General features: G+C 40.6%; 2 protein-coding genes across 2 annotated transcripts in view; both read right to left on the bottom strand.

Annotated features, from left to right (window-relative positions):
• Nucleotides 1–26884, bottom strand: part of Epha6 (EPH receptor A6) — a 993878-nt gene that overhangs the window by 25866 nt on the left and 941128 nt on the right. The window contains exon 15 of the mRNA XM_052158907.1: nt 12637–12786. Coding sequence (XP_052014867.1) covers nt 12637–12786 — 150 coding nt within the window. The remainder of the gene's footprint in view (nt 1–12636; nt 12787–26884) is intronic.
• LOC127666157 (mitochondrial import receptor subunit TOM7 homolog) lies at nt 26321–26683 on the bottom strand. The gene has a single exon (XM_052158908.1). It carries the CDS (start codon nt 26647–26649, stop codon nt 26482–26484), a length of 168 nt encoding a protein of 55 aa, XP_052014868.1. The 5' UTR covers nt 26650–26683; the 3' UTR covers nt 26321–26481.

Below are 26884 nucleotides of genomic sequence, written 5' to 3'. Positions count from 1 at the left end.
TTTGCTCTGGTCATTCAGAAATAGCTGCAGTCTCTCAGCAGTTAAACTGAACTCAAGATCTGCTAATCTCTTCCAAGCACTACCAAGCATGCAGCCGTGTTAAGACAAGCAACAAAGCTGTGACTTTCAGCTCTGTGACTTCTGAAAGCTGTGTTTTTGAGGAAGTGTGAAGAAAAGTCGCATTGACTGTACTGTCATAAATATTTCTTCTGGGGCAAGCTTTGTTTTATAGGTACTTCTGATCCCTTGATTAAGGAGTAATCGGTGCAGCTCATGGGCACCTAGACTATAAGAAGACCTCAGAAAATGGAAAAATCTGCCATGCTCGTGGATCGGCAGGATTAATATAGTTAAAATGGCCATCTTGCCAAAAGCGATCTACAGATTCAACGCAATCCTCATCAAAATCCCAACTCAGTTCTTCACAGAGTTAGAAAAAGCAATTCTCAAATTCATCTGGAATAACAAAAAAACTATTCTCAAAATCAAAGGAAATTCTGGGGGAATCAGTATCCCTGACTTCAAGCAATACTACAGAGCAATAGTGTTAAAAACTGCATGGTATTGGCACAGTGACAGACAAGTGGACCAATGGAATAGAATTGAAGATCCAGAAATGAATCCACACACCTATGGTCACTTGATCTTCGACAAAGGAGCCAAAAACATCCAGTGGAAAAAAGATAGCCTTTCAACAAATGGTGCTGGTTCAATTGGAGGTCAGCATGCAGAAGAATGTGAATTGATCCATTCTTATCTCCATGTACTAAACTTTACTCCAAGTGGATCAAGGACCTCCATGAAAACCAGACACACTGAAACTAATAGAAAAGAAACTGGGGAAGACCCTTGAAGACATGGGCACAGGGAAAAAGTTCCTGAACAGATCACCAATAGCTTATGCTCTAAGATCAAGAATTGACAAATGGGACCTCATAAAATTTTACAAAGATTCTGTAAGGCAAAGGACACTGTTAAAAGGACAAAACAGCAACCATCAAATTGGGACAGGATATTCACCAACCCTACATCTGATAGAGGGCTAATATCCAATATATACAAAGAACTCAAGAAGTTAGACCCCAGGGAACCAAATAACCCTATTAAAAAATGGGGTACAGATCTAAACAAAGAATTTTCACCTGAAGAAATTCGGATGGCTGAGAGGCACCCTGAGAAGTGCTCAACATCATTAGTCATTAGGGAAATGCAAATCAAAACAACCCTGAGATTTCACCTTACACCAGTCAGAATGGCTAAGGTCAAAAACTCAGGAGACAGCAGGTGTTGGCGAGGATGTGGAGAAAAAGGAACACTCCTCCACTGCTGGTGGGGCTGTAAGATGGTACAACCACTTTGGAAGTCAGTCTGGAGGTTCCTCAGAAAACTGGACATGACACTTCCGGAGGACCCTGCTATACCTCTCCTGGGCATATACCTAAAAGATTCCCTGGTATGCAATAAAGACACATGCTCCATTATGTTCATAGCAGCCTTATTTATAATAGCCAGAAGCTGGAAAGAACCCAGATGTCCCTCAAAAGTGGAATGGAGAGAGAAAATGTGGTATATTTACACAATGGAATACTACTCAGCAATTAGAAACAATGAATTCACAAAATTTTTAGGCAAATGGTTTGATCTGGAAAATATCATCCCAAGTGAGGTAACCCAATCACAAAAGAATACACATGGAATGCAATCTCTGATAAGTGGATATTAATTAGCCCAGAAGCTCGGAATACCCAAGGCACAAATCGCATAACAAATGACTCCCATGAAGAAGTATGGAGAGGGTCCTGATCCTGGAAAGGATTGACCTAGCGTTGGAGGGGAATATAAGGACAGAGAAAAAGGAGGGAGGTGATTGGAGAATGGATGGAGAGAAGAAGGTTTATGGGACATACGGGGAGGGGGGATCCGGGAAAGGGGAAATCATTTGGAATGTAAACAAAGAATATAGAAAATAAAAATATTAAAAAAAAACCCAAAACAAAAAAAAGAAAAGTTGAGGCTTATTATTTTAGGAGATGGAATAAAATCTAGGAAACTGGTGAAAAAAATCATCATAAAAAAGGAGAATAAATTTATGAAAGAATAAGCTACAAAAAGAGAATACATTATCAAGTGCCTACTTGTTATTTAGCCTAACATTTTCTTTTTAAGACAAAAAGTTTCCTAAAACAATATAATTAATTTTCAATCTTTCTTTCTTTCCTTCTTTCTTTTTATCTATCTTTTTTCTTCCTTTATAAAATATATTTGGATGCATCAGATTTTCTGAAACTAGAATTACAGACAGTTATGCGCCACCATGTATGTGCTGAGATTCAAACTTGGGTCTTCTACAAGACCAGTGGAGCCTGTATAAGATGCCTGTATATGTTCCACAGTAGGTTGCTGAGTGAGTAGAAGATTAAGTGTTATGAAGTCCAGGACACTCATAGGTTAAATAGTTGTCAGTGACAACTTTGAAAGTCACACTCAAAAGCCTCCTCCTGGAGGACTGTTGTCGGTGACAACTTTGAAAGTCACACTCAAAAGCCTCCTCCTGGAGGACTAACTTTCATAGCTCCAGACAGTGCTATGCATGTTGCCAGTGGAGGTAGCAATGAATAGTCCTATCCATCTGTGATACCCGTGAAACACAGCAATGCCCAGCATAGCAAGATACCCCTAAAGGCTCAATAGTTGAACCTTTATCTTAGAGGTAATTAACACTGTCTAGTTGCACTTAAGACCTACTGAACACTAGAGAAATCATGCCTGGTGTTGAAAACCTGGCCAATTACCCAGTAGCAAGTGTTTGGGTTACCTCATTTAGGATGATATTTTCCAGTTCCAACCATTTGCCTAAAACTTTAAAGAACTTTTTTTTTTGTCTATATTCTTTGTTTACATTCCAAATGATTTCCCCTTTCGCAGTTCCCCCCTCCCCATAAGCCCTCTTCCCTCTGCCCATTCCCCAATCACACCCCTCCCATTTCTCTGTCCTGGTACTCCACTGCAATGCTGGATCAAGCCTTTCCAGGACCAGGGCCCTCTCCTTCCTTCTTCTTGGGAATCATTTGATACGTTAATTGTGTCTTGAGTATTCAGAGCTTCTGGGATAATTAATATCCACTTATCAGTGACTGCATTCCATGTGTATTCTTTTGTGTTTGGGTTACCTCATTTAGGATGATATTTTCCAGTTCCAACCATTTGCCTAAAACTTTCATGAATTCATTGTTTTTAATTGCTGAGTAGTAAGAACTTTTTATCCCTAATTAACTGACTTACCATAATTCATCATTACATTCTAAGTACTTATTTTTATGCCTGCAGACAAATGTGGCTCCTAAGCCTCACTAAAGAAACTTCCCGTTGTAACAACTAATCCTGGGTTCTCAGTCCCAGTGCACATATCTCCAACACAGCTACTGACCCTACGGCCAAGGGAACATTGCAGAAGATGGGAAGATTACGTGAGTCTGAAGATCAGGGGATCTGCTATGAGTTTGTGTCTCTGAGAAATGACAGGGAAGTTACATCTGTGATACTTCAATAATATGGCTGCCTAAATAAGACCTGTACCAATAAACATGCTAATGTAGAAATCTCACGGGGCCTCACCCCTCTACTAAGAACAACAGACAACTAAGCAATGCTGAGAGCCAGAGAGGTAGTCTTCCCTCAGGGAGGGGATTCTAGGTGGCTATCCAATGTCAAGTGGTTGGCACTGAATTTATGTACATACAAGCAATGCTGAATGGACTCAGCAGGTTGTATTTATGAATTTATATAGTATATAACAATTAAAGAAGAGAAAGCCAGACATTGGAAAGAATTGGAGTATGTGCATGTGCATGGGAGACATGGGGAAAGTTGGAGTAAGAGAAGGGAACAGAGGAAACTTATGTGATTATTATATGGTAATATAATATAATATAAAATGTAAGAAAGTCACTTGTGGGAACAGAGGTAAGTACGGACCTTTTCTGTTCTTCACATGAGCTTGTATCGGAGTCAGTAAAGGAGTACTGAAGACCTAAGCATCACTCACAAACAAGGCTCTGTTACTGATAAAGAAATAAGCACTTGATTCTGCCTGTAGTTGAACCTTTTGTACAAGAAGCTACGTCTGCAGAGATTCTGAAGCTGAATCTCTAAGTGCTAAGTGCTCTTCTCTCAGGCTCTTCTGCATTTAGAAGTGGATTTGTTTTAATACAGAACTGTTTCCTAAGAGTTGTAGGCGTCACCATATGGAAACAAACGTCCAGACGGGGAGGGAGGCTATACCTTGTAAACAAAACGTAGGAAGATTTGGACAACAGCACATTTTTTTTTTTTTTACCTGTGGCTTACACCTTTAAGAAATATGAAGATCAAGTATTAGACTAATTTATTTAATTTTTTAAAAAGAGTTCAGTGTTCTCAGATCTCACAGTCATTTCCCTTGTTAAAAAAAAACTTTTCTATTATGGAACTTCATTATGAATTAAGAAACATATTGGGCAAATTTTAATATTTCTGTTCCTTAGACCACTAAAAGTGTTTTATGTATATGTGTATGTGTATGTGCATGTGTATGTGTGTGTGTATGTGTATATATATATAACAGTATATATATGCCTGGGTGCAGATGAAAAGGAAAATTTAAAATATACATTATGTAAATGACCATCAGAGAATACATATTAAAAACCACAAGAGTCACAAATAGCAAATACATATCTTTCTGAGTGTAAATCAAAGGTATAGCCAGTTATTTGTTTTTATTTGTTTGTTTTGGTGAAAACGCTGGATACTGTACATTATCTAGTTTTGTGATTATGTAGTTAGGGAAAAAAAATCCTTTCTTTCCTTAAAAGTTCGTAGTAGCAGTGAAATATGAGTTACTGGTTTCTTCTACTTGCTAGCTAACTGACTTATTTACAATTGTGATTCACTGCTTTTTTTTTTCCTTATTCCTTTTGTTTCTCAAGCAGTCATTCACCCCTCATGCAGGTGCAATTAGTGCTCATTTAATTAAAATGCTGCCTCTCAACCAAATGCTTGTGCATAAAGAGTGTGAATTACTGAAAAGCTGAGGAGACGAGGCCATTTTGGAAATTGTTTCAGTAGAATATATATTCAAATCAAGGCAAAAATTCCCTCTGCAAAATGGAGGGTTGAAGTAATAGGAATGGGTTTTTAGCAATTTACTGTATCTTACACAGATCATTACACAGGGACCATTACATAATACAGTCGAGTTTGGAGAATCTAATCAGAGAAAAAAATTGAAAATGAACTGGAGTCTCTGAGTCACAAAATCATGTTGCATTTCTAGATAAGTGGATTCTGTGCATCCTCTAGTCATAGCTGCAGTGCTGACCCCTAACTGAGAAGGGTTATAGAATGATGGCAATCAAGAAATACAGAAAACATTTTCTTCCTTCCTAAATTCCAGAATGATGTTTCTAGACACACCACATTCAACAAAGTTTCATAAAAACCTGACAGAAACATTCCATCTTGCCCCTTCAAGTGAGCATCAGAAAATAACCTACAGGGAAACCTCCTCCTCCCCCTCCTCCTCCCCTCCTCCTCCCCTCCTCCTCCCCTTCCTCCTCCTCCCCTCCTCCTTCCCTTCCTCCTCCTCCTCCTCTTCCCCCTGTTCCTCCCCCTCCTCCTCCCCTTCCCCCTCCTCTTCCCCTTCTTTCTCCTCCCTTCCCCCTCCTCCTCCCCTTCCTCCTCCCCTTCCTCCTTCCCCTCCTCCTCCCCTTCCTCCTCCCCTCCTCCTTCTTCTCCTTTCTCATGCTAAGCTTTTAAAAAATTAGGTAGAAAAAACCAAACACACTGTGGTAGCATTGTGCTTTTCCAAGTAGCCTCAAGTGAGATTGTTTGTGAAGTCTTCTAGAGAAAAAGGAATGATCTTAGTGGAAGAACCTAAGCACCTAGGAGACATGTGCATTTCAAAGGCTTTTTTTTTTCTCTAGTCAGGAAAATAAAACACCCCTCCCCACCCCTGCCCCACTACAAGATCATTAGCTCTACTGAAGTTGTTTCTCATTTAAGTGAAGTTGGCCTTTTCCCCACCTACTGACTCTGTGGATTTGGTTATTTCCTTCTTTCTGCTGTTCATATTTTGCTGTTCCCCCCTGAGAAGCTCATTAAAATTGTTGGCGTGGAGAAGAGCACTGCCCTTGGTGCCATCTTTGGAGCGCGTGTACGGCCATGTCCTCCCATAGGTAGTAAATTGCAATGATTTTGAATTTGAATGAAAATAACATACAACATCACCTTGATCTACCTTACAGATATGAAAGATAAACTTTGCATGCTTAAAAGCAACAAGAAATTTCCCCACCTTCCGTCTGCCTTGGAACTCTTTTGGGCAATGGGATAGTTCTGTCATTCATTAAAATTTGACTGAATTGTTTGTACGAAATCTAACAACAGGATAGTGCATTTCATAAAATATTAACGTCAAGGTACAAGAAAACTGCAGTGAGGCTTTATATTTCTCAGCAGTGATAGGTCATCTGCATCCTTTTGCAAGCAGGAGACAATGCAAAAGCTTCTGTGTGATGAGTTGCATGCACAATTAAAGATGCTTTGGTCTCTTGGGAAGAGTGGAGTGTAGATTCCTTCGAATCTGGAATGTCTACTTTACAATTTAGTGATAAAAACAAGCAGTTTGGATTAAGCAGGGACTTAAACTTCAGTTCCATGGCTCTCCAACAACTTGGATAGATCCCTGATTGTTTCTAAGCTTCAGTTCTCTGGAAATGGAGATAATAATGGGATTTACCTCAGAGAACTATCTTTCCTCTTAAGCAAACTAATCACCTAAAATAGCTGTTTTATATTAACCATCTTTTCAGCACCCTTCTCTGTATTTTTAAGGAGGAAATTTTGTTCATTTAAACTTAGTTATTGTCTACAGGTAAAGACTCATGTTTTAAATTTTTGTTTGCTTTAAATATTTACTCTGTTACTCCAATGTTCTTCATGTTTTTGTAGTTTGATATCTTAATGTACCAATCAAGTTTGACCCTTGAAAAAACAAACTGTACCAAGCAATAACAAAACAGGTGGTTTACAGTGAATATATAAAATCCAAGCTTTTACTACCCAGGATTAATTAAACAATGTATATGTACCAGGTACTATAGATGAGTTATATTGTTTTTCATCAATATCTACAATTAGTTATTTTGAACTCTAGAGAATGATATCTCAGAAAGCTTAAATGACTTGCCTAAGTTTTTAGTCAGCCATGAGCCTGAATCAGAACTCAGAATTTCAGAGCTTTCTACTAAATTATCAGTGACTCTTAACTGGGGGTAATGTTTGTCTCCCATGTGTGACAAGACAATAACCAGGGCCTTTTTTGGGTGGCTATTTTAGAAGGGGAATGCTACTGCAATCTCATATGTAGAGGCTAATATTATGACTAAACATCAATTTCAAAGTTCAAGACATACCTCAACCCAAAATACTGATCTTTCCAGTTTGCTTGGTTATTAGATTAGAATACAGCAATGCCCTATTAGCCTTTCGGTGTCTCATGAAAGTGAGACTGCAATAAAGTTGCTATTAGATGACCAATATCCCAAAAGGCGTACAAAAATGAAACTAAATAAGCAAACAAAGGACCTAACTCATCTTCTGACTGCACAGTTCCCTTCAGCTCACAATCCTCTCCTTCCACAGGATGGTGGGAAAATTGGCAGTCATGGTGCTCCATCCACCGTGGAGCAGAGAAGGCTGGCATGAAGACCCAGCTTGGATGACACAACTTGCCTCTCGGATGTGGGTTTAGATCAACGTTGAGCCAGCCGTTCTTCCCTAACATTGGGCTTGGCATGTGACGTTCAGAAAGGCTTCATTGTAGTGCTGTGGCTAGCCTGACATCCTGAGCCCCAGAGCAGGAGGCAGCAAAGCATGCAGTGAGTAGAGTGAAAGAGTCTAGAAAGCCAGGCCCCCACTAAAGCACTGCACACCCAGATTCAGTGTGCTAATCAACTTGCTGTTTCATGACTAAAAAAGAAAAGTCTTTTTTGTTCAAGTTAGTTTGCATTGGGTTCCTTTCTTTAATAATCAGAAAAACCTTCCATAACAGAACTGGCATGCTTTTGTGGCATGTATATCTCAAATAACTATATTGAAGTCATACAGTGTTTTATTACATTTTAAAAAAGAAAGAACAGCATACCCCCTTGATGAGTGTCATTCTAATCATACATGGGCGTAGGAGTAATAAAGTACCAGAACTTCATCTCTACGCTGAAATAATGGATACCTTTATTGAAAAAATGTATCATTAATTCTTTTTTATGTTTATGGAATACAGTGAGAATTACATGCAGGTGTCCAGTGGGTAATGCTCGATCAAAGTGATTAACATTTCCACCTCTGCAACTATTTGTTATTTCTTTGCCATGGAAATCTTCAAGCTTCTCTCCTCTAGTTCTTTCCAAAAATATATAATCAATCCAGGTGTGGTGGTGCATGCCTTTAGTCCTAGCAGTTGGGAGTTCAAGTGCTCTGAGTTCAAGGCCAGCCTGGTCTACAGTGCTAGTTACAGGACAGCCAAGACTACATAGACAAACCCTGTCCCCAAAATAAAATAAAAACAAATAGACAAACACACAAAATACCCCCCCAATAGATAATCACTGGTTGTATTTTATAGTTACCTTAATGTGTCACCTAGAATACTACCCCTGGCTTCCCTGACCTGAATGGGTTTGGGTACTTGGTACCCGGTGTCTGGGTGTCTGACATCCTTGCAGGCACCTCTTAGTGTTCCTTCCTAGAGTCCGGTTAAGTTAGAGCTATGTGATTATCTTCTTAGCTTCCCTGTATGGGACAGAGTTCAGCATCTGCCTTTCTGTGCTTTGTTTATTTCATTTAACACAGCAGAGGACTGATTTTCCCACATCCTTCTCCCACATGCACACCTGGTCCGGTGAGTGGCACATGTTTAATAAGTACTTTCTGAGTGGGCTGAGGATATGGCACCTGCAATTATATTTTGTTATTTTTTTATAGGATAGTTCTCTGTATTCGGCTTTTTTCCCCTCCTCATTTCCATTCCCTAATGTACAATTCCACTGACCTTTGGAAAACTCATTATATTATTCACTAACACAGATTCTGCAGACTCAGAATTGTTCATTGTAATAAAATACACCATGGTCGGCAGAAGAGAAAAACCATTTCCTAAAAACTGTCTGAAATTTTCTAAACTCATTAAAAATCATAAAACATTGTAATGTTCCATTTGATCTGTGCCCACAGCTTTGTTAACTCACTAATATGCAGTAAAAGTATTTAAGACATTGAAACAGAACACGGTTGGACTTTTACTCTCTGTCTCATTGCTTTTCTTAGAAAGCATCTTGGTTGGAAATGGCCAAGTGTAAAACTATAACTTCCCTGCATGAATGAGGAACCAAGGACAAATGGAATAGCCAGGGTTTAGACAGAGCAGTCAGGAAATTTGTATTATGCTATTTTTGCTTCTATACAAAAATATGGGTGACTGGATCCATCTCAGATATGCTGACTTCCAGTACGTTTAGTGGAACCGAATTCCAGCTCCCTTTCCTGTAGCAGAGGAAACCTAGAAGATTTTAGCTCGTTCTGCTTTCATCTAGTAATGTGTGGATCTAAAGGCCTCAAGATTTGACTCCCTGAATTCAGCTCCCACATCTCCCTCCCCCCTCAGATTCTTCCTTGAATATTCCTTGGCTGCCCACAGAAGACGGGGATACCACAGTGACTGAGACCCTCCTTTGGCTCAGTGTGGAGAAAAGTTCAGCCTGGTGCTGAGAACAAATGAGAACCGACTCAGGTTCAGGTGACTCCTGGCTGTAGCATCCTCTCCCGTTCAGATGAAGCCGGTGTGGCCAAATGAGGCTTAATAGGCAAAATCACTCTCTAAATGGTCATCTCGTATGCTGATCATCAAGATCTATGGCCAGAACTGCTGGGCGAATTGTTGGGCACCATCCAGGCAGGAAGAGGCTGAGAACAGGCTCTGGACCACTCTAGCCAACAATTAAGAACAATTTACATGGCAGTCTGAGTTGAATTGGCACAGTTGGGCCAATCCCCATAGAAGCTGCCTCCCTAAGCAATCTGTCTTGTGGCCTGGCATCCTCAATTGTACCTGCTCTGCTCTATGAATGTCCTGTCTACTTCTGGCAGCTCAGCAGAGAGCTGGAGAATGCTGTGCTCGAGAAGGAAGACCGTGATTCTTTGCTTTGCTCCCACAATCTCCTCACAGATTATACAATTATAGCATATTATGATGAGAAGGCTCATTAGGAAGAACCTAAGTCATTTCTTTATCATTTCATTTAGTCATGAAACAGGCACTTTCAAAGTCTGAGCAGCTTACGAGACTGAATCATAGTCCACATCATCATGACCACGCTTGTCAAATCTGTGACAGCAATGGGTCCTAAGAGGAAAGAAAATCGAGGGATCGGGAAACTCAAGAAATGGCTCTTCCCCTTGGTCAGCCTTTTATTAGAATGACTCCCTCTGGGTATGTAATAAGAAGGACTAATTATGACTCTTATTGCCTTAAGTGAATGATTTTCATGAGAGTGTTTCATAAAATAAATCAAATCAAAGCCTGGAGTTTCTTATCTTCCTCATTTATCTTATTCCCATTAATGTCAGGTCACATTTTATAATTTTGCTTATTTATTTCATTTCTAGTCTTTCTCCTAACTGCTAAGACCTGAGATCACCAGTCCCAAACAGGAAGCTACATGAACTCATACAAACTGACATATAAGTCACAGTTATTCCTCGCTTTCTTCAGCAACGGCCATGGCTTGTTATAAAGGCTTACTATGGCTGCAATCTAAAAGAGTGAAGAACTCATTACCATGAGACTCTGGACAAGAAGCAGTGCTGAAGAGAAGTCGATTCTGGGATTGTCTGGATGGCTTAGTTTACCCTAAACAGAATTCGTGTGAGAGAAATGTCTCAGGGTTAAAGTGTGCACTATAGAACTTGGGGCTTACATGCCTTAGCTACTTGGTTTTTAAGAAGTACAAATAAGCAACAAAAATAAAACAAAACCACGTTCCAAAGCAGAAGTTCTGGTAGTAAACAGACACGTTTCCAGTTGGAGAGTTTAACTCAGGAAGTGCTGGAAAAGGCTTTTATGAATTGACATCCACTAAAAACAAACAAACACAAACAAAAACAACAAAAAAGGTTCAGTTACAGGGTGAGAGATTTATTAGATAAAACTCTTCTAGAGAATACAGAATTCTAGTCATATGACGTGGCTTTAAAATGTCCCAGTGCTGGGTATGGTACAGAGGTTGCCGGCGATGAATACTTGTGTGTAAGACCAGATGTTCCAGATGTTCCGGGGGACCCTGCTATTCTGGCTTTGTGTTTGACATTGTGCTTTGGAGAGCAATGACTGCTCATGTGATCTTTCCCTTGTGGTGTTATAGGTATCTGGTATTGGCATTCTTCATGATCAGTCAGTAGATTCCTAGACGATGAAGCAAGACTCAGTTGCAAAAGCAATACTCTGTTAGTAGAAGCATCAACTGTGGCCAAGATCTTACCACACCTATGGCTTTAGAATCCCAGCACTCAGGAGGCAGAGTCAGGTGGCTTTCTCTTAATTTAGACCAGTGAGTTCCAGGACAGTCAGAGTTACATAGTGAAACCCTGTCTCCGAAAACTAGCAAAGCAAAACAAATCTTGTGAAACCGGAACACTCTGTAGCTGTTGCACAACTACAAAAGGTGTAGAAACTGGAATCTGTCATAGCCAAGTGTGAGGTGTGGGGGTTTGTAAGAGAGGTTGTAAGGTTTTGGCTGGAGTAAAGGTATGTGACGTTACGTCAGTTATGCTCTGTGTATGTTTAGTGATGATTTACAGTCAAGTAGCTACCTTTGCATCTGTGGACATTCGAAATCACATTAGTGATTACTTCCTATCATTACAGCTTTAGAAACCATCACGCGCATTGGAGAAGGCACGACAATTAGGCAGACCTGGCTTCTTAGATGAGGCAGTGGCTAGAGAACATGCTCCGACCTTGCCCCCTCACATCGTTGGAATGTCTATTATTCTGATTACTGTCTCTGTGACTGCAGGCAGATCATAGAGGCTACTCTACTGGACCCTTCTGTTCTGTAATGTTATCAACCACAAATGTAATTGCTACAGATAAAACAACCAGAGGAAAAAAAGATGACAGGAAAGATTGCATATCTTAAAAGAACCTTGTGAGATGACATTTACTGATAGGGCGTTGCCTGAAAGCATTCACTCTTCCTTGAAGGACTCTAGCCTGGGCTGGTTTGGACTTTGCAGCGGTGCACTGAATTGCCCCGTGGATGAAATGAAAAGGCAACATTACTCTTTCTTTTGTCTAACTATAGGTCAGCAGTGCTGAGAGTGTCTCAGGTAAGATGTATGTCCCGCATGGAACACAGCACCGCTCACCCAGTCAACTAGGGAGAGAACATTCTGCACTTCTCAGGCCCCTCCCCCTCTAGTCCCTTAAGAAACTGTTGGCAAGACAAGGGTTAATATGAGGGAGAAATAAAAGAGGATGTTCCTCATCATGTCAATACCCTTCTGTTCACAAAATGACAGAAGCATGCGTGTACTTACGTCTTGGTTGGACATTTCCCAATAAGGTCTCTCTCCATAGGACATCACCTCCCACATGACAATCCCGTAGCTCCACGCATCACTAGCTGAGGAGAATTTTCTGTAGGCAATAGCTTCTGGGGCTGTCCACCGTATAGGGATTTTCCCTCCCTGAAAGAAAAAAATAAAAGGATATTTCTCAGATGGTTCACAAGTATATTAAGACAATCATTCCATTCAGATATCTCTTGTTTGCATTTCCTAAGTGCTTGATAATACTGTTGACGCTTTAAATTAAAACGGAGAGCTTGGTTAATGTTAAATGGCAGAAATTTCCCTCTGATAATTGTTATTCAGGAAAGAAAAGCTTTCATGGGGGAAAAGTCTCACTTTGGAAGGATTTTATTTCATTCATTAGAGAAATTTATTTTTCCTTTAGATTCACACAATTAAGCACACTATTATGCCATTTGGAGAAAGTTCCAGATTATGGGACATTAAAAACTAAATGTTATTCAACACTCATTAAGCACTGTATTACGTTTATAAATAATAATGAGGCTAAAGCTCTATTCTAATTGAAGACAAATGGTTAAATGGGCTGAAGAGCCTGAACCAACTCCACATTTAGGAGGAAGGTATTTTCTTGCTTTTCCTCAGACATGATTACATTTACTTTTTTATTTTAAATCTTTACCAAGATACGAAATCAGAGGAGTAGAAAAACTTCTATTTTTCACCAGTTAAGGTACATTGCAATTTTTCCTTCAGTGTTCAAGTTTACGTCTGAACATCATAAAGAGATTAAATTGCACAAATTTATACTGCTTAGATGCTAACGTCTGTCATTGTGTTATACTTAACTTTTATTAACATTTATTACATTTTATATGTTGAAACACTCTGTAAATCCCATTTTTACTGTGATGACAAGAATAAAACAATTCATCCATTCAATTTGTAGTAATCTTTAAAAATCTCAGCTCTGACTTGCCATGTTGCACAGATGTGGCGAGCTGTGGGCCACTAGATGGCGGTAGAGAACAAGGAGCCGTTCCTTCTACATCAAACCCGGGAGCTGGCTCCAGGTTCCAGCAAAATTATTTTCATCAGTCAGAACCCGCCACTGTGGGATTGTTTCAACATCATCAGCATTTTCATGCGCGCAGCATCTGAGCTCGCAATGTGCACAAAATCTGTGTTAAGGGAAGTGTGGGGGAGGAGCAGAGAATAAAGTCTATGTATTTTCTTTCACCATTGATGAATTTATGGTTGGGAAACATCTTTTAAAGGTGAAATTCTCGAGTACTATAATCCTTAATTATTTAACAATTGAAACACTACGAACTTCAAGAGAAAAAGGATTAGTCTGAAGTTGGAACAATTTAGGCTTCATAAGGCAAATGAAAGAATTAGTGGAACCCTCATTTCAGACTTCTGGAGGGGAATTGTTAAGACCCTTGGGAAAAACACCTTGAATCCAGTCCTCTGCTTTTACAGGTGAGTGAGCAGCCCCAGTGTTCAGAGACGAAGAATTAGACATTCCTCGGTACCCGGAGTCTACTGGTGTAGCCACCCGATGAGAAGAAGATGAGACATTGCTAGAGACATGAAAACACTTCAGCTTTGCGTACATAACTGGTTTTAATATTTTAACATGATATATTGTAGTCATATATCACGGCAGCAGCTTGGACAGAAGCCTAACATCTAGGTTTTCAGTGCTTTAGGGCATAGGTCTTTTAAAAGCCTTTGAATAAAGGCTAGAAAGTTACATTTATGAAGTTAGTCAACGCAATGTAACTGGGTGGGTGGGGCACAGTAAAGGGGGAACGTGTCGTTCCTTTTATTTTCCCCTTAAACTTGTGCTTGCATGCTTACACACACACACACACACACACACACACACACACACACGCCACATGTCAAAGAGACTGTGGAGGCTGAGCCACCTCTCCACACCCCCACTCCCAAAGATTCAATCTTTAACATAATGTAAGTTGTCCAGAACAAAACAAATGACAATCGCACAGCACCCACAGTTAAATGTAAATTCTGCATAAAAGGCAAATAATTGCTCTTTTTTAAAGGGTAAATATACCCCATGATGGAGTTTTTTGGAATGGTTTGTCCTCATTATCAAATGAGGCTGGCATTTGCCTTCAATGAATAAATCAAGCATCCTTTTCTATTGTAAGTGAAGTCTGCATCCTATATTTTGATGTGTTAAATTTGGCCAACCCTAGTCAAATGCACTGAAAATAAGATGATGTCGCTGAACATTCAGGGGACATTCTAAGGAAGCTGGTATAATCTCACCTGCTCTCCTGCCTCTGTGCTAAGTCTCAGTACCTTCCATGAAGTACTGTGAAGGAGCCGCTAACAGTGACCTCGTGCTCATCTACCTATTGACTCATAAATGATATCCTTATCCATGTGATTTACATATTCATATACATTTACCTATTGACTCATAAATGATATCCTTATTCAGGTGATTTGCATATTCATATACATTTGTATATCAAACAACTTTCACACGTAAATGTGAATTTTATCACTTTCCTTCTTGAGATTTTTCTTTCCTCCCTAAAGGCAAGATATTAAAAACATTTGACAAGCCACATTGCTACCTGTTGTGAACTGCATTTACTCTAAATTCTCACTTTGAGGACCTAACTCACTGTGTGACTATTTTAAAAGAGACTTAAAAAAGTTATTCAGGTTATATCAAGTCATAAAGGTATAACCCACTGTCGGTGGGGTCCCACAGTGGATACAGATACCGCAAAGAATCTGCATGCACAGAGAAAAGGCCACGTGGGGACACCCTCAGGAAGGAGCCAGCTGTCTATTAGCTGGAGAAGCTTCCAGAAGAGACAGACTTGCTGACATCTTGGACTCGGACTCCAGGACTGCAAAGAACTCATTTCTGGAGTTTAGAACACCCAGTTGGTGGTACTTTCTCATAGCAGCACCAGCCGATTAATTATTACACTACCCCGATTAAAAAAATGAATCTTGTTCAATACTTGTTCAAATGAACACCACTCTAAAATGAACAGTACATCTTTATTTCAAATTCTTTCCCTAGTGTTGTCTGGAAATGGAAAGTGTAAGCCAGAATAATCTTAAAATAAAATATGAAAAAAAATGGGACAGACGTTTAATGTGGAAAATATAATTTTAGGTAACAAAATGCATAAATCTAATAGTGGGTAGAAACTGGGACGCTTCTGAGCTCACATGTGACAGAGATAAGGGAGCGTGCAATGCATATTTTTTTCTGATGAAGAATACTAAATATAGTTTATTTCTAGTCGTAACATGAGGGAAAAGGGAAGGGAGCCTGAAGCCTTGGGCACAGTTTCTAATTAAAAGAAGTAGACGTACTCTTTCGTGTGCAGGTGCAGTGTGTTTATATAGTGTGTATGTGTGTTTGCATGCTTGTGTGTGAGAGAGAGTGTGAGGGTGCGCACGTGTCGTAGCATGTCGAGGCCAGAGGACAAACTCACGCACCGTCCCCCACCCTCCATAGTGTTTAAGGCAGGCTCCCTTTGCTGTTTGCGGATGTACAGAAGCTTCTGCAGTGTCTCCTGCCTCTACCTCCCGTCTCACTGTAGGTGCGCTTGGATTACTGCAATGCATGCTATCTTACACAGCTTTATGTGCATCCCGGGAACTGAAATGCAGGTCCTCTGAGTCCTATGGAGTTGCCCTTCCGCTGCCTCCTATCCTTTTCATAAAACCGACTAACTTACACTGTGGCGTAGTCCTGTCTACATATTTTCACCCCTGAGCACTAAAGTGCTTTTTATTTTTTTTGGTTGTCTTTCATTTCTTTCTGTTACTTCACGAAGCTCTAACCACCAAATGCTTGCTTCAGGTTGCAGAAATGAACAAACAGTGTCATTCTTTAGATAGGAAACCACAATCGTGGCTCGTTGTTTCCCCCATATGTTAGTGAGCCAGAGAAGAAAGGATGCTAATCTAAGGGACCAGCCTGGATTCAGAAGCTTTTCTGTCACTGATTCCTCACTAACATAGTGAGCTTAATCACTGAGGAACAAAGAAGGCACCGGAAGTCAGAGACAATGAGGCTACTGAAAGGATTCCTAGGGAAGAGTTTACCCTGGTTTCCAAATTATATTCCAAGCTTGTTACCCAACGAGTAGGTAGCAGGCTGCGGATGTAAAAGTGTGGCTAACAGAATGAGGAGCTCTGCGCATGCCCAGCACCCCACAATGCAGCATTCAGATCTAATCACATCTAACTTTTAGGACGTGCGTGCGTGGTCCCGTTCTCGCCAGAGTGAGGTAAGTTAACAGATAGGGAGTAAAATCACAAAGACTTAATACTAAAATCTAACCCAAAAAATGATCCAGACAAAACCAAAGACATTTGAAAAATCCTCCATTTCTCATTCACCGGAATTGATATTTTAACCCAAAGAAAAAAAGATGTTGAATGGACAGTAAGTTCTTTGGAAGCTTTCCTTTTCTTATAGATATAGCTCTGAAGTCTTGAAACTTTAAAGATTCAGCGTTACAGAACAGTCGAACACCCAGTATATGTATGGAAAAATATTGGGCGTCTTTAGTTATCAGAAAAAGGCAAATCAGAATGACAAGGAGGTTTGATCTCACCATAATCAGAATGGCTATCATCAAGAGAGCAAACAACAAATGCTAAATGAGAGAGAGGAAAAGGGACCTTTATTCAGTTCTGCTAGGAAAGTAAATCTAGTCCCTATGGAAATCAGTAAAAACAAACAAATTAAGAAGCAAACTAAAATGAGCTACCACATGATATAGCTGCAGTGCTTGTAGCTATATACTTGAAGTCTCGGTTATTGCACCACAGGGATTCTTGTACATTCATGCTTATTGGAGGACTATTCACAATAGCCCAATCAGAGAGTCAGCCCAGGTTCCCATCAACAGATGAATAAACATGGTATCTGTACACCGTGGAACTGTATTCAGTAATGAAGAGCAAAATTATATTATTTGCAAGAAAACAAAAGTAGAGATCTTCATGCTAAGCAAAATTAAGCTAGCCTCAGAAAGATGAATGTCACTTGACAGATATGGTATGTACTCACTTATAAGAGGAAATTAGCTAGTAAGTAAACGAGAACCAAGCTGCCGTCTGTACACTCAGAGAGGTTAGGTAAAAAGGAGGGCTGTCGTGGGAGTCAGGCATCTTCGGTGGAAGGGGAAACAATATTTTTTGCTGGTAGACTGGGGTGGGTAGAACAGGAGCTGAGGGATAAGATAGGTGTGTGTGTGTGTGTGTAGTGGGAGATGGGATGAAGGGAGAGAGTGTGGGGAGAGATGTCTGGAATTGGGGGGCATTTTGGGGGCAATGTGGAAACCAAGAGCAGTGGGAACTTCCTGTAATCTATGAGGGTGATCCTAGTATCAACTCCTTGTAGTGCTGGATAGCGATTTTCAAGTGGCCAAAGCTTGTAATCAGGCAAGGCTTCTAGTGCATTGGGTTGAGTTGTTGGCCAAGGGAGTCTCCCTGTGGAGATCCCCAAACAACCCAGGCTAATGCTAAGACAGAGGGGTTGCTCTCTGAAAACAGAGCCCCATTGCCAAGGACAACATCCATACAGCTCATTGAATGTGGAGAGGTTGAGTTAGTGCTGGCATGGAGACTTTACCTCTGTGTTCTAGTCTCTTTGGCATGAGAAGTACTTAGCAGTTTCTAGCAAGGCAAGCATGGACACCAACCCAGCCACAAACCTCTCCATTCACAATCTAATCTGTCTGAAAGATGTATCGTGGCCATGGTGGTTTAGGCCATGTGAGGGTGGCCAACCAATGTTTGTTTACGTTGAGAGGTCCACCCCATGAGAGAGATGGCCAGGAACCAGATACCTAGGGTATAAATTAAAAAAAATTATTTATTTTTATTTTTTACAAATAAAGAAAAAATAAAAATAATAAAAATAAATAAATAAAAAAGGAAGAAAGAAAAGATGTCTAATGACATTCTGCTGTTCTCAGATTGTTCTTCGCTGGAGTTCTGTTCTGCTGTTCTCTGGACTGCTGCTTTGTTCAGTTATCGTCAGAGGGGCTTCCTCCGGCAGCATATGAAAGCAGATACAGAGACCCACAGCAAGGCATTATGTAGAAAGAGACTCTAAATTGCAGGTGTCCATTTGGTCCCTCCCCTTAGAGTGTGGGGCAATCCCGTGGAAGAGGTGGTAGAAAGTTTACAGGAGTCAGAGGAGATGCAGGACACCAGGAGAACATAGGCTACCGAATCAACCAAGCAGGGTGCATATGGGATCACTGAGATTCAAATGGCGGAAGCGACAGGGCCTTCAGTGGTCCGCACTAGGTCCTCCGCAGCCATATGTTATGGCTGTTAGCTTGGTGTGTTTATGGCACTCCTAACTGTGGAAGTGCAGATGTCTCTGACTCTTGCCTGCTCTGGGGATGCCTTTCTTCCCTTTGGGTTGTCTTAACCAGCCTGATATTAGATAACAGTATTGCCATGCTGTTCTCTCTAATGCTATCCCAATCTCCTATTGTAGTAATGAAATAAATACTGTCTACTTTTGGAACTTAGGTTAGAATGCACTTCTCATGAAGAACGAGGGCGGATCAGAACGATTTTACATGAACGCAAAGAGCTAAGCCATGGGCTTTGTTTCCCACTTGCTAAAACAATTTTTTAAGCGTTTTTTCTTATTTTTTTTCTCGTGCTATAGACCCAGGATTACACCACACTCCCATTCACTGTCTAAATGTATAAGCATCTGAGTGAATGCAAAATTCTTGTTACCTTTAATAAAACAGTGCTATCACACCATCCAAAGCTCCAAGAACTAGGATCCTTTTAACCTCCTTCCTACTAAATTGCTCTGGAAAATAATTCACTGCTACCTATTTCTCAGTACTCCCTTTCAATAAGAACATAGGTGCTACATCATTCAGTGAATAACACTATTCTGGAAGACATGTGTTAAATTAGATTTTTCTATTCTATGCTAGAAGGAAGATAATGCAGGCCATGATGCTACTGTAATATGCAGAATTAAACACAGTTGTTATTGTGAGGATTGCCATTGTATCACAGCATAGATAACTTCAACACTGCTCACAGCATAGAGAGTGTTTTTTTTTAAAATAACCTATCACTCATTATTGCTTTGCAAAAATATTGCATGATCAAGTCTCAGCAGGATAGGAGATAACAATAGGGTTAAATAACTATTCTTAGCATTTTTTATACAGCACTTAGTCTCTCTCTCTCTCTCTCTCTCTCTCCCCTCTTTTTTTCTTTCTCCCTTCTTTTCTCTTTACAGAAGACTAGACAACACAGCCTTCTAGCGTTAGTATATTTTAATGAAGTTTTAAAAACCTACGGTCTATGTGGTAAATCTGTGGAAACCAGCACAGAAGCAATGCCTTCAAATGTATCACATACATTGTAAGGTGAAGGGTTAGTTATCTGAGGTCATTTGCTACCATTAAAACTGTGAAATTTCTCTTACTGTGACTTGATATGCCAGGGCTGGCTGGTATTCACGGGGGGGGGGCTCCCCCTTTTCTGAAGAGCATTGGAGAAGAAGCTGGGGAGGGGCCAGGAGGTGGGTGGGGAGAACTGGGAGGAGAGGAGGGAGGGAAGCTGGGCTTGGAATGTACAGTAAGTAAATAAATTAATATAAACTCAGAGAATGTTAATATTTGAGGTATTAATGACACAATGATTTGCTCATATCACATTTGCGAGTTGTTTCTTTCTGAGAGCCCATGTCCCATTCATCTCTCTTCATGGTTGGAGGTTCTTTTTGGAAAGTGTTTAGATCCTGTTACTAGGCTAATAAACTGGAAAGAGTTAAGTAAGCCTGTATTTATTCTAGTGTTATTTGTGCAAGTCCTGCTTAGAACCAAGTTTCAAAAAGGCACGGAGAGTACGTAGGTTTCTGAGGGGAAGGGGTGTAAATCCTAGCGTGCTGGTAGAAGGGAGGCAGCTGTGAAACTGGATCTGGCCTCACAGCCCCCCTCTTTCCTCACTAATTTGTTCTGTGACTCCGCACAGATGGTAGGTGTTACTGTAAGCTGAGGGCTCTGTAGCTCTTGTAAAGGTCTAATATGTAATAATTTGTTAATCAGTGCAATTCTACAGTGGGTTAAACAATAAAAGGTAGCCTTCCATCCTGTCTAAGGTAACTTAGACAGGAAGACCACAGCTAAACTGGGCTTTTCGGTTACGCCCACAGAGGATCTTGAGAGAGTCTGGTGCTTTGAACATATCAGAGGAGTAAGGTTTCTGCTGTTTGTGGTGTTTCGCTGCTTTAGTTAGAGTGAAGCTGTGGCCTCAAATTACCCATTGTCCGAGAGGGTCATGTGAGGAGAGAGGAGACGGCAAGGTGACATCTGTAGAAGCTGTCACTTTCGGTCCAGCTGCTCAGGATGCTGGACACTCACTCAGTAGTTCAGAGTCTGTGGGACTTAAAAGCACTCCTCTGTGGCGACAGGCTAGTAACTCATCTCACAGAGTCCAAACTTTAAATGTCTGGATGCAAAAAATAGACTAATGCAACTGACCCTATTCTAGGAAGAGTTGTTAGCTGAGAGGATTGTTAAAAATACCAGAACGGTTTTTTTAATGTGTTTGAAAATTGAGGACAGTTTATAATCATTAGGTGTGGAGTTGAGAGCATTTACTCCTGTATTTATTCAATGCTTCCAGGTTTTCTTTTAAACTTTTTCTTATGTAAAGACACTTAATGATTCTTCAGGACCCAAATGTTCATAAACGATATTGTTTTCTTGCTCTAGCCTGAAGACTCACCGTCAGCCTCACCAGACCGACACATGCAAGCACGTGCCTTCTGGGAACTTGATCAGTGTTCCCTCTACTTTCCAGTCCACTTTCAATAGTTTCAGTTGTACATAGTTGATGTGGCTCAAGAAATGTGTAAGTTTTACATTTCATAACACAGCCGTGCATGGTATTGTATATACAGTCTTAGCCACCTGGGAGACAGTGGCAGAAAGATCCCTTGAATCCACATGTTGAAGGCCACTGGGCTATGACAATCAGGTGTCTGCACTAAGAGGGGAACTGGATGGGGATAAATAATGGAATTAGTGTGAAATGAAAAGTTTTCACTTTTTAATGTTTTCTTACTCATCACTGTATACTCTGCTAATGACAAGAAGAGGAGAAGGGGGTGGTTCAGGTCTGAATTTTCAGGGTTTTTTTTTTCTGCTTTTATTTTTTTTTTAATTTTATTTTCTATATTCTTTGTTTACATTCTGAATGTTTCCCCTTTCCCAGTCCCCCCCCTCCCCCATTGGTCTCATAAGTCCTCTTCCCTCCACCCATTTCCCAATCACCCCTCTCCCATTTCCCTGTCCTTGTACTCCCCTACAATGCTGGATCAAGTCTTTCCAGGATCAGGGTCCTCTCCTTACTTCTTCATGGGAGTCATTTGCTATGCTAATTGTGTCTTGAGAATTCAGAGCTTCTGGGCTAATTAATATCAAATTATCAGTGACTGGATTCCATGTGTATTCTTTTGTGATTGGGTTACCTCACTTAGGATAATATTTTCCAGTTCCAACCATTTACCAAAGAATTTCATGAATTCATTGTTTTTAATTGCCGAGTAGTATTTCATAGAGTAAATATACCACATTTTCTGTATCCATTTCTCCATTGAGGGACATCTGGGTTCTTTTCAGCTTCTGGCTATTATAAATAAGGCTGCTATGAACATAGTGGAGCATGTGTCCTTATTGCATGCCGGGGAATCCTCTGGGTATATGCCCAGGAGAGGTATAGCAGGGTCCTCCAGAAGTATCATGTCCAGTTTTCTGAGGAACAGTCAGACTGATTTCCAAAGTGGTTGCACCATCTTGCAATCCCACCAGCAGTGAAGGAGTGTTCCTCTTTCTCCACATCCTCGCCAATACCTGCTGTCTCCTGAGTTTTTAACCTTAGCCATTCTGACTGGTGTGAGGTGAAATCTCAGGGTTGTTTTGATTTGCATTTCCCTAATGATTAATGATGTTGAACATTTCTTAAGGTGTTTCTCAGCCATTCAAAGTTCTTCAGGTGAAAATTCTCTGTTTAGCTTAATTTTCAGTTTTTAAAACACAATGCCAGCGGGAACACTGAAGGCCTTTGGTTTCATTCATTCACTTGTTCATCCATCCATCTACCTATCCATCCATCTACCCACCCACCCATCCATCCATCCATCCATCCATCCATCCATCCATCCATCTATCCATCCACTCACCTATTTGTTCATTTGTTCATTCATTCATTCATTCATTCATTCATTCATCTGTTCATCCATCCATCCATCCTTTCACCCATTCATTCATTTGTTCATTCATTCATCCATTCATTCATCTGTTCATCCATCCATCCATCCATCCATTCATTCACCTATTCATTCTCTTAGTGTTCCTTCACTCAAATACTTTTGAACACAGCTCTCATGCCAAGTGCTCAGGTTACAAGGAAGATATTTTCCTGGTGAGATCACCTTAAGGTAAGAGAGACGTTGATGCAGGCTAGTGCTAACAGCACTAAAGTCTCTGCCAACTTGACTTAATGGCAGAAAAGGAGGGATGAGCACTTCAGATGGCTGTGGTGAGAGGGAGAAGGGCATCTCCACAGAGTTGATTTGTAGAGTTGGGAAGCGAAGTAGGAACTGTAGTTCTAAAGAGGACAGCCAGGGCATCTCTTCCGAAAAATAGCAAGCCCAAAGGGACAGCAGGTGGAATAGCACCAAACGTCCATGGAGTTAACAACCTTCCTGAAACTGCTTGTATTTGGAGTCCAAGGAAGGAAGTGATGGCTTGCAGTCTGAGGTACCAGCAACTTGGCTAACTATTCTTAACAGTGAGCACTGGGATTTCATGATGGTCTCTTCACTGAGGACACCTTCCCAGAAACTGAATTATACCATTTATTTGTATCTGCTGTTATTTCTAAGTGCAAAATTATATATGATTTGGTTTTATTTTTCTTTGTTTCCATTCTACTTCTATTTTCTTATGGCTTAGAGATAGCATCTTGTGGTTAAAAAGTGGTGTAAATAATCCATTTTTTAAAAAGTGTACAGGGATACCATGGATTCTAAATCTTCCTTTTGACCTTTTGACTAAATGTCTAATATAAAAAAATGAAATTGCTTCAGTTCTGGCAGAATCACCTGCAGTACGTGTGTGCAATCATGCGTCATGCCGAGCAGGTTGGAAGGTCTAATTTTACTTGCATAAAATATTCACTATTTTACAGCAGATTTTCCCAGTGAATACATTTTGGGAAAGCAATGCTTTTTGCAATGAGCCTCCAGCTTGTTTTGCTCTGGTTTAAGTGCATCATTTGGGTTCTGAAGCCTTGTTCTCATGGACAGCAGATGGCTCCTGAGGACAGTGCTGGAAGTGCTGAACGCCATGGCATGGCGAGATCTGGATGGATTTGTCTGCGAGCAGAGCGGAATGAAGCAAGAAAGAGTTTTTTATCGTCTTCAAATATTATCACAAGCCAGCGGCAAAGGATAGTTTCAAATAAAAGAAAGCCCATCCAGATTTAAAAAAAAAAAAAACCACTTCAGATATCTTAGGCCTATTTCTTAGGCAAACCAAGATGTTGATGTCAACCCTGGGCCTCTTCTTTGTAGGAGCAATTTCAAAACAATTCAAAGTCCTTGGATACATTGTGCAGTTCCATCCTGCCGCCCCTTTGAATTTGCTGTTTTCTCTAAAGAGATGCTCTGGCCTTCATCTTTTTTAATCAAACGCCTACTTTCCTTGCCAGGTGTGCACACTGTCCCTGTAGTGAAACCCTTTGTCTTGAGCGTCTTTCCATATTTCCCATTCTCCTCTGTGCTGTTTTTCTCGGCCATTCTTCTTTCCGGTTCTCTGCTCTCCTTGCACTGTGTTTATGCTGACAACTTCTAATTGTGTGTTCAGGCAGAGGTCTTGTTAGCTTGTTTCTATGACATTTTCTTAAAAATGAGCATGATCATAATAGCTGCTCAGGTAATATTAGCTAAATAAATGTTGACAATATAGCACAAAGCAACAGTAGTACACTTATCTAATGGGTGATGAATGACATGTGGTAAATGATTCCATGGACTATGAAAAGCACAGTGATGTAAGTGAGGGCTTCCAAGAGATAAGGAGAACTAGGCAAGGACTCTATGAAAGGCTGAACTGTAAATAAATTGTGGGTAAGAGAGGGATTAGGCATAGGAGAGTAGAAATGTGTCCAAAAAGAAAGAGATGGGTTAGAGTTGCTGAGATATGTGGAATGCAATTGGACAAAACAGTGTGGCCAGGCAGATGCAGACAGATGAGCTAAGACAAAGAAGAATGTAAGACCTTTACTCTGTTGAACACAGGAGTCCAAATCCACCATGTAAACAATGTTACGTTTGGAAAATTCTCTTTTTTAGAACCACCATGTATTTATACTTCATGCTTAAATGTCAGTCTCCAATAAAAAGAAAACTAACAGGAAGTCGTGTTGGCGTGTGAGAGAGAATTTGCTATGGAGAAGCACTAATGTGCTGTAGAGCATAGAGCCCCATGCTCCTGTCACCAGCAACCATGAAGATTGAGGGAGGGAGCTGGAGGCATAATTCAGCCTGAGTGAAGGCACTGAGATCCAGGAGAGCCCAAGGAATAATTCTAAGGGTGAGGCTGAAGCTGACCCAAAGACAGGGGTGTAGGGCTAGGGTTTAGGATGCTGTTGGTGCTGATGCTTAGGTCTGAACACCCAGGAGCTAGCAGCTCTGATGCAGAAGGATCGGGTAAGATGGATGTGCCAGGGATAATTCAGCCTTCAATGTTTTGTTCTATTTAGCTCTTCAATGGATTGGAGGATGACTACCATCTTTGGTGATGGAAAATTTTCTTTTTTTCTCTCTTTTATTTCTTTTCTTTTCTTTTTTTCTTTTTCTTTTTTTGAGACAGGGTTTCTCCATATAGCCCTGGCTGTTCTGGAACTCACTCTGAAGACCAGGCTGGCCTTGAACTCAGAAATCTGTCTGCCTGCTTCCCAAGTGCTGGGATTAAAGGGGTGCACCACCACTACCCAGCGAGGGTAACATTTCTTAATTTAGTTGGTTGAGTGCTAATTTACGATGGCAGTATATACTCACATCCAGAGACACTGTTTTACCAGTTATCTGGGTATTCGTAGGGTCCGTCAGCTTCACACATATAATAGTTACCACGCTGCTAAGGCCTTGCTATTTTGTATGATTTAGTGACAAGAATTTTTGTTTTATTTTTAATATTATTTATTTATTTATTTATTCATTATATTGACAAGTACTGGGTGAAAAAAAGAAAATTCACTTAGTATGGTTGTTTTTTCCCCGTGTTCTCATCTGTGAAACTCTATAGGTCCAATTTCTTATTTTCCTCTTGACAACTAATTTGCCCAGGGAAGAAGATGACACGCTGGTCTGATGCCTTCCTCTACAGCAATTGGACTCAAGGTCAAACTACTGTAGCAGCTCCGGGAACCAAAACCGGCAGTTATGGTTTGCAAAGGCCTCATCCATTATTTAAGCACAAAGCAAGATAATTTATTTGGTGGCCTGTCCTGTTTCTCTTTGGGTGCCTGGTGATGAGCTAGCCCAAGGTGGTTGGAGGGTTTTTGCGATGGATCCGTTGCTCTGCGTGCTTGTAGGGTTACTGTTTTTTTTTTTTAACACTGTTAAAAATATTTATTTTGATAGTTTATCATAAGTGAGTATAGGCTCCACTCTGCCTCAGATGTGTTGAAAAGATGTCTCGTTTCGTATCCAGCTGGAGTACACACCTTCTATGCTGGATTGCGTCCAAATCCAGATGACCGAACAGTCCTTTATCCCCAAAGTAGGCTTAAAACTGATGGTTCAGGCATTCCAGGGTCTGCACCTCTCGTAAATCCCAGGTAAATCACGAGGGGAATAAAGCCCCAGCGGATGGCAAACTGGCCGCCCTTGAAGAGCTGTTGCAACCTCTGTTTAGCTTCTTTGCTCAGCTTCACCATGGTGACAACGGACGAGGAGCCCCGACAACCACGACTGTGTATGTAGGGTTACTGTTATGAGTAAACCCTGTTCTCATCTTTTTCTGGTAAACAGAACCGAGCTTAAGGCAGAGCCCTGAGAATTCAGAAAGGAAAAAAAAAATAGAATACGTGCAGAAAAATACCTAAGATGTTAAACCCCAAAAGCTCCTTTTGAAAGTAATATCCCAGGAAAGCTCCTTCTAAATGAATTAAT

Source organism: Apodemus sylvaticus, chromosome 15 (assembly GCF_947179515.1).
Source record: "Apodemus sylvaticus chromosome 15, mApoSyl1.1, whole genome shotgun sequence".
NCBI lineage: Eukaryota > Metazoa > Chordata > Mammalia > Rodentia > Muridae > Apodemus > Apodemus sylvaticus.
Note: the sequence above shows the minus strand (reverse complement) of the source record. Positions and strands in the feature narration are given on the sequence as shown.

Coding starts and splice junctions, on each gene's coding strand:
- LOC127666157 (XM_052158908.1), bottom strand. CDS start 26,649: ATGGTGAAGCTGAGCAAAGAAGCTAAACAGAGGTTGCAACAGCTCTTC.